The following is a 13,043-nucleotide window of genomic DNA, read 5'->3' on the forward strand; positions in this document are numbered from 1 at the left end:
TCAACCACATCATCGTGTGAGTGATGTTACAAAATGACTAAATGGGGACGATATGAGAGGATGAGAGAGAAAATCATCTCTGCGTAAAGGTAGACTCAGCAAGATGACACATATTTCACTGCGGGCCTCTTCCTGCCAGCACAAATGACCAGCAGCTGAAGTTAGCCAAGTATGAGCTCAGACTCTTCCCAGTGTTTCCTCTGTGATTTTATAGAGCAACAGCACTTGTGAGTAATTTATTTCTGGCTTCACATCAGTCCCTGCTTTAGGACAACTTATGCTCCTGCTGCAGTTTGTAGTCTTAAAAAAGCACGGCTGCCTGGATGACTTTATATTTTAGGCATTTATCTTCTGCGCCTTTTCCAGGGTGACTTACAATCAGCGCAACAGTAGAATTTGTTTCACTTTCTAGACGCCCAACATGACAAAAAACTAAAAACAAAAGGTTCAAGGCCTGACAACACATATAAGACCAACATATGAGATGATGTCGGAGGGATGTTTTCTGTAGCATTAGAGTCATTAGAAGTATTAATGAGCTATTTAAACAAAGTAAAAATGACTTTATTTCTCAATTATAGTGTTATTGTAATTTCATATTATCTGGCGCAACGGCTCAGTGTGTAGCACAGCCAACATCAAGGCTTTTTATGTGAATTTAGACTTAGAAGATCTTTATTGTCCCTGAGGGGCAATTATGTGTGCAGCACTACATAAAACACATACATCTACACTAAATACAAAGACACACATAGGTTACACAGACCTATCATGCATAAATTCCCCAACACAGAGAATAAATAAAATAAGTAATCTAAAAGGTCTAGAATAAATAAGGCCAGACAAAAATAATTTCTGGGTTCCGGTTCCCGACTGAGTGTCCCATTTAACCCCCAAGTCAGGTTATTTTATTGGCCTCTGTGTAAAAAATAAAATAAAATAGTAAAATAAAGGCACTATGCGACCAAGTGTGACCTTGTTGGCATTGGTCAAAAGTTAAGCAGGGCTTTTATTTTGATGTATGTTGCACTCGCCTTATTTGTAATGTTCTCGCGTAACTTTGGAAAATAACTTCATGGAATCACGCGCCACCGACAGCACTAGCCGGGGGAGAATATAAATTTTAAAAAAAAAGAATAAAATAAAATAAAATCCCCCCTACCCATCCTTAAAATGCTAAATAAAAAAAAAAATAAAATAAAATAAATTCCCTACCTATTCATGCCCTTAAATGACAAGGAACCGGAACCCAAAGTTTTTTTTTTTGTTTGGCCTAATCTAACCAGTAAGACTTGCCCTTACTTAAGATGCCCTCCTCATTGGGTGATCATTGGTACACATCACACTGCTGCCCATAGCTTGTTTAGTTGTGTGATTGCCATGGGAAGAAATGAGTTTTTGGCTCGATTTGTACACACACACACTCCTCATGTTGGCCGGGGTTTCCATCAACAGTTAAAACACACATACACACACACGAGTCAGATGTGATGGAGAGTCTAAATTTCCTAAAGGAATTGATCTGAATTCCTGTGAGAGACGAAATGGCGACCTGTTGAGAGCATGATGGGATGCGCTCCAGCCCTCCTGTGACCACAGCGAGGAGCGAGCAGGTGAAGGAAATGAATGGGTCTCTCTCCCCTAACAGGACAAGCCTCAGAGGGCCAATAATAAGCACCGCTGACAGCGACAAAACACCCCATTCAAACCGAGATACTGTTTGTTTCGCCGAGTAGCGAGCCGGCTATCTGCGCGTGTGGGAGTGTGTGACAATTACTCCTGAACGACCACAATTTTCATTACAAGAGGTGGCTCTGAATGAAAATAACCATCAGCAAAATACGAGAAACATGACAGCTTAATTAAACTGAGACTATTCATACGGTAGTGTGGGCATAAATCCCCATATGGCACCTTTCACAACTTGAAGAGGTGTGTGACAACAACAAAAAATAAAAAAAAAAATAAATTAAAAAATAAAGGTGTGAGGGTAAATGGAGTCCTAATCTTCTGGGTTTGTCGCTGCAGAGCTTTTAGGAGGCTGGATAAATACGCAGGGCATGATGGGTAATGAGCAAAAGAAGAGGGTAAAAAGAAGAAGTGGGAGAGGAGAAACAAGCGAGAGAGAAAAGGGAATAAAAAAAAACAATAGTGGTCAAATGAGAAGCAATAGGAGAGAGAGAGACGGGTAAAACAGCAAGAAAGAGGAATTGAAATTAGAATAAGAGTGAAAAAGGAAGAAAAAAGAAAGAAAGAACGCTGCCAGATGACAAAAAATTGGCAAGAAATGCTATTTTGTACAAAGAATTATCCGGTGCATTTCAGGGTATTTTTGGTCAAATTATCTTTAGTGCAGTGGCCGACACTTTTGCTGATTACAGTAAATTTAACTGTCTACACTTATAATCTACTTGTTTCAAGGCATTCTCTTGAAATGGGGGAAACTGTGCTGAAAACGAAGAGAAATTTATTTTAATTAGCCAAATGATCTGCCAGTCCTGTAAGATAATTTCACTAAAAAGATCCTGGTTAGCAAGTCTGGATGCGAGCTAAAGATTTCTTGCCAAGCTTGTCTTTTGTTTTGCAGTGAGAGAGAGAGAAAGACTATAAAATAGAGGAGGACACAGAGAGAAAGAGAGAGAGAGAGAAAAAAAAGAGAAATAGGAAAATTGAGTGCATGCAGAGTGATCGTGGGCTGGCGGCCTCCCATTCATTCTCATCAGCCCGTCCCGTCCCCTGAACGTCTCACTGAGGCCCGGCCTGATGGGCTTTTCACGCCGCACACCCCCTTCATTTAAGCTCCGCACCGAACGCTGAACGCCAGTCACACTCCAGTGACGGACTCAGAATAAAAACATGAATGAATAAAAAAAAATTACGCCGTGTTAGGAATATGACAAACGCCATCATTAATATAAAAACTCTATGTTTTGTTTGGATAAAAAGAACAGCTGAGTTTCACAGTGATTTCTGCAGGAGGAGGTTCAGACAGGCAGACATTTCCTTTTTTAACAAAAGAAAGTTCAGCCTGGCACAGCTGGCAAATGAGAGTCTATATTTCTTTTTTAAAATATATTTTTGAAGCAAAATGTAGTTCATCTTAAACTGTCAGAAGTGGTGGGGGCAGCTGAACGGAAGATTTCAAACCTGGCAACCGGCTGATGTATCAGGATGTGTGGCAGCGTGTTTGGACAGAGCGACACCGCCATTCAAAGAGCTGAGAGGCCTTAGAGTAATAAATTTGAATACGGTTGTGGGTTCAGACCACACTAAAAAAAATACAAATCATATGACTTCACTTCCACTGTCACCTTTAAAGGGTTCACTAAAAAGTTCCACTGATGCCACAAAACTGAAATAACAGTAATTCTGCAGGGATAGTGGGGAACTTGAGCTAAGAAAGATGATTTTTGATAATGAACACGGAGGTTTTCTTCTTCTTCGGCAGTCATTTTCAACATGCATTGTGCTGATTACAGAATAGCGCCACAGTGGTGTGTGCCGGTACTGCAGTCAGATTAGAGATTCTATTGTAGATGTTATTTACTGGGAGCCAAATCTACTCACTAGTTAACAATGCATTGCTGTGCACTTGATTTGTTCAAGCTTTATAAAACATTAAAGGAGCTGCCATAACAGTTTGCACTCCTACACCTGTCTGTACGTGAAACCTACTTCACAATACAGGTCAAAGAAATTGCTTTGGAATACATTGAAATTTAATGCAATTTTGTATATTTTTGCCCGTTTGACGTGACATTTTGTGTGATTTATTCCAGTCTTATGTAACCTTCCACATAATACCAATAACTATAATGATAATGTTGAAAAAAGAGCTCTGGTATCGGATCAGTACCCAGTATCTACTGAAACCCAGAGGCATCGGAATCGGATCGGAACTGAAAAAAATCCCTAATTCATGTCATTGCTTGTAAATACACTTATGTAGTAGCTGACTCTTACCTAAAGCCATACATTATGAGTTTGCCAAGCCTTATACCTGGCAGTAGATATTTTAAACATCTTTATAGGCTGATATAGATCTTTAATCTAAATTTATAAAATGCATCAAAATAAGTCAGAACAAACCGCAAATGAGGACTTTCAAAAACGATAAACTCACGCTTTTGTGAACATATAGTTGATTATATAGTTGATTTGTGTTTCTAATACTGATATTGATATTTGGTTGTTAAAAAAAAAAAAAAAAAAAACAACAACAACAAAAACAACAACATCCAATAATAAATAGGGTGATTTTTCATAAAAACACATTTCTAGCAATGAATCATCAAACTCATTCATCATATAGTTGTAAGTTTTACTGTCCAAAAATATCACCCAGCCGATATATCGGGTGCGGCTCGAACTGTAAATTAAATAACACACTTGAGGTGACGTTTCCAGCTCTCAGAATGGAAATAAATGTGTTCGCCAAGCGTGTGTGACACGGATCACTCATGAGCCGCTTTCACACACCGATTTACGACGTGTCGCTAAAGTGTGAAGTCTGAACGGAGCTAACAGCAGCTAACAGAGTCTGGTACTGTCCTCCGCCCGGCTGAAGTGCCCTTGTGCAACATGTGGCGCCGGCCTGTGTCAACAACGCTCTCAGCCGATCACGGCAGAGCGCAGCGGAGCAGGGTTACACTATCCCATCGCTCTCGTCGCTCAGAGCCGTCACGATCTTCGGTTTCAGCGGGACGGCTGTGTTATGGCCACGTTAAATGGACCATGGATCAGTGATACTTAGTTGGGAGTTGGGCTTTTAAAAAGAGGCAGGGAAGTAATTCAGGGGCCCTGGAAGTGAAAATAAACCCGGGATGCTAAAGCAAACAGCCTGAAATCTATTAGCCCCCGCAACGTTAGGGAAATTGAATAGGTGTTGGTTTCCAAACTGGGGCGAGAGCTGCGTTCCTCAGAATGTGCACACTGCAAAAAAAAAAAAAAAAAAAAAAATGCCATGTGTCATTCGATCTGGTATCTGGAGTGAAAAAAAGAAAAAAAAAAAGAAAAAGAAAACTGCCAGTGGAGTGAGATAATTTTGCTTCCAATGCTGAATATTCCTCAAAACAAGCCACAATGCCTTGAAACACACCAGATCACAACTGAAGTCGAGAGATATTCAGTTTCATTTGCACTGGGAGGTTTCCTCCAGATGCGAGTGATCACATCACTGGCAATTTTTGTTCAGCTTTTTTAAATCAAAGTGATCTTTGCCATGTATCGCTTTCCATTTGTGACCCGTAACTTCATTAAAAAAATAAAGTCTCTCGTGGAGAGCAGGCTCTGAAAATGAGACTGAGTGACTAATACTGAACATTGATATATTTTAGGGCCAATTTGTGCGATGATGCAGCAAAAATCTCACTTGTTGCCAGTTCAACAAAAGTAAGATTTTAAGTCTCGGTGCAAGATGTAATGAAATGCTAAATTGTTCTGTTTGTGCAGCTGTTTTTAGGTGGCAGCTGACTCATCGGTCGCCACCATTTGGATGACAAACGCTTTTAAACATATCGCTCACAAGCTTTTCCTTGCTGAGTCATGATATCATAACCTGACCAAAAAAAAAAGAAAAGTTGGAAACAATCTCTTTTCCATTTCATGCTTGCCCACGCACTGTTGAGAAGTTTCGGCAAAAGTATGAAGAACTGATTCAACTATCCATACAAACACAAAAAAAAAAACAAAAACAAAAAAACAGCGCAGCGATGACGCACTCGGTCTTGTTTGTGTGTGCTTTTCCACAAGTCTACATCCCTTTTTTCACGCCTTTCCTCTTCTGTGTGTCTCAGTCTTTATTACTGAGCGAGCGCCCACAGCCAAGCTTGGAAGAGTTACTGAAAACTGCCCCAAGACAGCTCAACTCACAAACTCTGTGAAACTCCCTCTCCACTCCACTTCTTTCTCGTTTTTTTTTTTCTTTTTTTCTTTTTCTTTTTTTTTTCCCCAGCAGAATCCATTCTGTTGGCTAAGTCGCTGATTTCAGAAGCGGGCCTTCTATTCAGTCGAGGTGACAGTGAAAACACACAAGACTTGACAATGACGGATGACTCGCTGTCAGCTCGATGCCTTAGCCAAGGACAGAGTGCTTTCTCCGCTCTCCTTCGCCTCACACACATGAACACACACACACACACACACACACACACTTTTGACACATGCTCACACAAAACAATTAGCGCCGCGGTCCGTCTGAGGCAAAGGAGGAAAATCAAATTTCTAGTCACCCGCCTGCTTCTCAGCCGTGTTCGGCGGCGACCTCAAACTGTCGCGAGGACTGCGAGTCTTCACTCTGCATACTGACAAATTTGTCTTGTCGAGAGCGAGCCAAACGCCGAACGTGCGGGATAGCCTGCCGCACAAATGAGCAAAAGGGTGGCGGCTGAGACTCTTGAAGTGAAATCTGCAAAAAAAAAAACGGCAGCTGGAGATGCACTTGTGGAGTGACACGTACAATCTAGTGTCTATATTCTTGCTCTGTACGCTGTCCCTGCACAGTTTCTGCCGGTCTATGCAGTGTTTTAAATTTCAGCTGCCGATATACAGCATCTCCGCTCCAATGCCACCCAAGACAGGTTCCTGATCATTTATAGTGTGGTTCTTGGCAATAAAAAAAAAAAAATCGATTTTGTCTTACTGCGCCTAAACGTCAACCAGAGAGTTTTAGAACCCGTCAAATCAAACTATCTCATCTGTATGTTATCACGCAAAGACGAAAACAAGACAAGATGATGGCAGAGACAGAAATGAGATGATACCGTGGACGTGCCAGCCGAACCGAAGTACAAGTCTAAAATTCTGTTGCTTGAATGTGTGGCTCTCGCAAAAGATAAATCACATTACTAAGAAAACAGCGAAAAATGGAAGAAGGCATCTTCCGAGATCACCAAAGTATTTGGGGTAAAGAGAAAAAAAAAAACGGTGTCTGGTTCCTATTTGCCGATCATTTTCTCCTTTGAGTTATGTTAAATGATGACATTACAGAGACCACATGGTGGATCAGTTACATGTGAGCTCTACTTTTAAAAATACTTTTAAATCTGTGAAACCAGCAGCAGAAACTCAGTCTAGGAGCAGAAACATGTCGCCCAAAGTGTTACCCTTACGATAAATAAACAAAAATATATCGCAGTATACTGGAAAATATCATGTGATATATTAGACAATACATTTCCATATATGGGAACTAGTCTTAACATTTTCCAATATATTGCAATATCTGAAATGCGCAATTACTTATGTAGTATTCCATATATTAAAATATATTGATGCAATATATACATATATTGCATTATATATGTTTCACCAATATATTATTCCATGTACTGCTAAGATATTTTCAAATACATAACAGATAAATTTATTGTAATTCCATATATTAACTGTAATATATTGCAATATATTTCATGTAATATATTGGTAAATATATTTTCTTTCCGTAAGGGTAACGTCAATGTCAACTACTATTATATTAACATGGCAACTACTATAATACTAAGACAGCATCTACTATAATATTAAGATAGCATCTACTATAATACTAAGATAGGATCTACTATAATACTAAGATAGTTAATGCTAGTGATGTTCTGATTTCTTGTTTCCACAATGCAGCTTAAAATCGGTTCCATATCACAAAGACAACCACGTTAAATCCAAAGATATGAAGAAAGTTTCATTCAGTGTCTGCTTTGAAACACTCATTTTCTACTCCAGTGTGTTTTCTCTCATTCTTCTGGCAAGGCGATGCAACTGGAGGCTCAAATTTACCTCGGTAGCCTTTTGCAGATTTGACACTCATTAAAGAAACTTTTGCTTTAAGACCTTTTGTCAGATGATGGTATGTGTCCTAAACTCAACAGCAATTTACTTTCAGGACAAGTGACACCTCATCGGGCTTGTAATGTCATGTGACACGCCTCTCACACACCTTGGTGTTAAACCTCAAAGCCTTTGATATGCATTTTGAGGATGAGAGGTGATGGTGACGGTGATGAAGGCAGGGGTTTTTTCCCATCGTACCTTGCGGTGCACCGGTGCTTACCTGTGTTGGTCTCGGGACGAGGAGTGAGGTTAATCTCATCGGCTACTGTTAAAGGGAAGGGGAGGAAAAGAGGGGGGGAGAAAGGGGGGGTGGGGTGGTACAAACATTTGGGGTTAGGTTAGTGCTCTTGACATTCCACATGCAACAAACCAAGGCAGCGCCGCAAAACATCACAACAGCTTCATCTCAATTAGGATCGGACGCCATGCGAGACAAGGAGGGGGGGGGGGGGGGATGAAAAGAGGAGTTTGAGGATAGCAATCAGACATGTTGTGATATCAACACGGCACAGAGCGGCAATCCGGTCGGGAAGATTAGATATGATTATAGAGAGTGAGAGCGCGGAGAGAGAGAGACCGCTGCAGCCAAAGCAATCAGCATCTGCACGGAGCCATTTCAAGGTGAAAATCAACACAGTGAAGTTGGCGACTTTCGGAGGGGGGAGATGCAGAGTCTGTTTTCACACAGAAAGAGGCGATAGGGTGGAATACATTTGAATACGGGGGGGGGGGAGATGTTTCAAACATTAGAGGTGTGCAGAGGGAGGAGGACGGGGGGTGTGTTCAAGGTTACGCTGGACTTTATCTCCCAGGAATATTCGGCGAAACACTTTGAGACAGCTGTGCTCGGTTTATCAATCGGGTCTCTAGAAGCATCGCAAAATGCAAAACGCCGACTATAAAGCCGCAGTAAGGAGGAATTAAGTATTAAGTATTTAAAAGCTTGAAGGGGGAAAAGAGCGGGAGTCCAAATAGTGACTGTAAATAATTCATAGCGCTCGTTTTAACCGGCTTGGAGGACCACAAGGGTGGGGCCGGCACGTAACTCAGAGGAATTAAGGCCAGGAAGTTTATCAGAAATTTAATTTGACTGACTTTGACTGTCACTCTAATATAGAAAATCTGATTTTCCACTGATTTTGGAGACAGATTTTACTGCTGCGCACATCCCTGAGGTGATAAAACTTTATACGGAATCATAATTACTCATATTATATTCAGAGCGTCAACATGAGCACAACCTTGGACTCGGAAAAAAGGCACCTTGATATTTTAATCCGTTTTCCTCGCGAGGAAGTCAGAAAATAAACCTCCACCTGTCAAAACAATGTCAGTGCAGGACGAGCGCCGTGCCAAGGTGGAATTGGAAAGCCGAAATGATATTAAAATAGATTTTTATCTTTACCACCTGTAATTGATACGGACGCCGTGCAGCTCCGACTGAGTGAACCCAATCAGCAAAGGTGGCTGACAGCAAGTGGTGTCAGACGCGCGAGGACAACTTTATTATAAGACATATTATATCTTAACATCTTAAATTTAATGTGTAATTGTTAGATAAGCGGGGCGTAATGGATAAAACCGATCGGTGAAGGAAGCGAGAGGAGAATATCATACCTCTGCACCTGGATATTTGATTAAAATATTTGATTGTACATCTAAAAATAGATCTAAACTGGCTATACCTGATAGATACCAGGAATATTACGGATACATTTAATGTGACTTTATTATCGGACCTACACTTGTGCCCTTGGATTTAAAGAGTTATGCTTCACAAATCTGAAAAGAAACTAAAATTTCTTCCAACTTTGCTGTGTTTTGCCGTGTTGAAGGTGAACGGCGGGTTTCGAATTCGAATTCGGTCCCTGATCTTGAACTTGGGGAGACAATACTTAACTATTTCCATATGAAGAAGTAAAAATGATATGTGTTTCATAGACACCACAAATCTACGGGAAAAAAAAAATAATCCAGAGATTGAAGAGGGATGGTTTTAACGTTGCACCTGGACTCATGTTGCTTTACTTAGGGAGGAAAAAAAACCTTAAATATACCCGATCTATTCATAAAATTGACATAAAATTGACAGATAATAGAAATCCGCTGATTTAAACCCAATGCCTGGAGGCAGCTGGAGGTTTTCACGCTGTACCTAAGTCCATGCTCTTGGACTTGCGTGTCTTGATGATCTCCAGCTGAGCGGCGTCTCCAAACTGCTTGGTGCGTTTCTCCGACATGCTCTGGCGTCCAAATCCTTCCCTCTGGAACGCCGTGTCCGGATCCGTCTCATCTGGACTCAGAGAGCTGGACGAAGAGATGTAAGGGGTTGAAAAGGAGGGAGGCCGAGGAGGGAGGGGGGTCGAAATTGTCAGGGAAGGAGAGGAAAAACGGCAGAGAGGCAGGTGAAAACGAGATGGTGGAGAAAGGACAGGGAATAAATGATGGCGGGATGGAGGTAACGTGAGAGTGGAAGGAGGAGAGACAGTGAGAGCAAAAATGAAAGGAAGAGAGGGAGGGATGGAGCCAAAATGAGAGAGAAAAGGTAAAATAAAGTGACAGAGGGGGGAACAAGGGAGGAGAAAAGGGGAAAAGAGTTCAGTTCAGTTCAGTTCAGACTTTATTTATGTCCTTCAAGGCAAGTTTGGGTGCAGCAACTTAAAACAGACAAAGACCAAAACAGAGACACACAGACATAAAACCGACCAAAATATGAAACTAGAAACCGCCCATCCACGTGGGAACGAATGCAATAACAATAAATTACCAGTAAAATACAAAGTCCAAGCACCAAAAAAACTGCAACAAAGTGTCATACAAAAACAATTCTCCAATGGAAGGACGGGACGGGGATGAGACAGAAAGAAGAAAACAAGAAGATGAGGAGGTGATGGATGACGCTGGCATGGGTGTAAAAAAAAAAACGGAGAGAAAGAGCGGAGAGAGAGCAGTGAGAGGGAGGTGGAAAGAAAAAGGACAAGGATAGAGAGAGAGAGAAAGAGGGAGAGAGACAGATGAGTGGGCGAGGGACGGGTCAGAGCAAGAGGAGTCGGTCGGGATCAAACAAACGCCAACGAAATACAATCAAATGACGCAAAAGCGCAATCTGGGAGAAACGTGAGGGAAATGGCATGATGAAAAAGAGAGGGGAGAGAGCGCAAGAGGGGGAAAAAAAGGACAATTAGGCTGAAACATAAACAGAAGGAGACAAAACGAGAGAGAGAGAGAGAGAGAGAGAGAGAGAGAGAGGGATGATCACACTGGGAGTCATTAGGTTGTACAGAACAGACTCATCAGGAAGCTGGACGGCTCAAATCAGCCCGCCGCCTCCCTCCTGATCACACACACACACACACACACACACACACACACACCTTACATTTTTCTACATACATTAACAGGTACAATCCTCCATGAAAAACGTATTTGTTCCACACAGCCTTACAAAACGGACTCGGCCGCCCTCATGTACTTGTTCTACGACCTCTCCATGACTTTCCTTCGTTAAGCTCTTCCATGACCGTCTCTGCTTCCTTCATGTTGTTTTTCAGCTCTGAAAACTTCCAAATTGGTAAACAGTGTGTTTTTTTTTTTTACTCCAGCTGAAAAAGTTTGAGAAATACATCACGGGTATACTCCGGGCAAAGAAACCAATTTGGAAAAATTCACTAATGTTCCCCTGGACTTCTTCTTTAACGAGCGTAAACCGTGAAGTGCACACATGCACATACACAGTGTTTATGCAAATGGATGCCCTGGCGTGGACACACACACACTCCTGCTCATGCACTTTAACAAAGCAGTGTGACCGTTCAGCTTTTATGTTCAGGACAGGACTACTCGGCAAAAAGTCACAAACCGAGAAAAACTCCCAACTCAGAATAAACTGCAACAGCTTAATTGCAGAAAATGCTGTTTTATTGTTTGTGGTCGAAATTGGGCTCCAAAACTTTGTGAAAACTCCAGCGTGGACAGAAAACAGTTTGACACAAACATGGCGGTTTCACATTTCTCCAGATTAGTGTGGACTTGGCCTCAGTCACAAGCCTCTGTGGTTTAACCAAACTCGGTTTTTTGCAACTTGCTGCCGACCGGCTTATCAGCCTCAGGTGTGAGGCGCCGCCCGCCGTACATCACAAAACAACCACAGCAGAACTAAAGGAACAGGCATCACTTTTTAGCCTTAACATTATATACACTTTGCAACCAGTTTACAAAAATAATCAACCGCAGGTCCATGACTTGATTGATCATCGTGGAGGAGACTTTAACAGAGTCATATGCAAACTTCAGGACATATCGGTGTCCTCTACACACACCTGGGGTGAACCTGTAGATGCACTCATTCAGCCTCAGCCGCTGTACTCTTGGAGATTCGGGGGAGTCGCTGCCTTTCCCATCTTTGTGGGATTTTTTATGCTAATCTTTGTATGTATGCAGGAACAACATGTGTATCAATAAACACAGACAGACAACTGATCAAGCTGTAGGCACATAGGACCAGTGTTGCCAACTTGGCGACTTTCTCACTAAATCTGGCGACTTTTACTGGTGTTATTGGAGACTTTTCTGGTATTTTGGAGACTGACATGAAAGCACGTATCGTTCCTCTGCAGTTCCTGTTCTCAGCGAGCAGCGGGTGCTGCTGTGAGCCCCTCCCCCGCCCCAAAGTCCTCACAGGCGGTCACAGGCAGCTGCAGTCAGCGTCCGCGTCCAGGCAGCAGATGAATCGCGCATGCGCAAAGCCGCCGTTGATCCCGCCCTTCCCGTAAATTTGTAGTTTTAAAACATATTTAGGGTGTTTTTTACTCACTTTTTGTCTCTCCCACGACGTTATTCCTCTCCTACAGCATCCATTACAATCACGTGCAAATTGCCAATTATGCAAATTAGGCGATGACGTCATTTGGTGACTTCTTGCGACTTTTAGGACAGCCAATAGCTACTTTCCTTACTGAGGAGTTGGCAACACTGCATAGGACTACCATTTTTTTTTTTAACCAGCAGCTTGAGACAGAGCTGAAAGCGGCTCTGAAGCATTAAAATATTTCTCAACAGGCCCTGATCCTTACCTTAACCTGACGCTGAGCAAACCCCGTGCTTCAACATCATCATTTCAGACCCACTTCAGAGCTCTGGTCTGAAAGTGGTGGTTGACCCAAGGCCACACTCATCTGGAGAAATGTGAAAGTGCGTCTTTATTTCTCCATTTTGCC

The 13,043-nt window shown here is 42.0% G+C and overlaps 1 protein-coding gene across 1 annotated transcript in view; it reads right to left on the minus strand.

Annotated features, from left to right (window-relative positions):
* The window catches only part of pard3ab (par-3 family cell polarity regulator alpha, b), a 271,360-nt gene that overhangs the window by 34,281 nt on the left and 224,036 nt on the right, over positions 1-13,043 (minus strand). Inside the window, exons 19-20 of the mRNA XM_030075049.1 lie at positions 9,983-10,134; positions 8,048-8,092 (exon numbers count right to left, since the gene is read on the minus strand). Of these exons, the coding sequence (XP_029930909.1) occupies positions 8,048-8,092; positions 9,983-10,134 (197 nt within the window). The remainder of the gene's footprint in view (positions 1-8,047; positions 8,093-9,982; positions 10,135-13,043) is intronic.

This window comes from Myripristis murdjan, chromosome 17, assembly GCF_902150065.1.
Source record: "Myripristis murdjan chromosome 17, fMyrMur1.1, whole genome shotgun sequence".
NCBI lineage: Eukaryota > Metazoa > Chordata > Actinopteri > Holocentriformes > Holocentridae > Myripristis > Myripristis murdjan.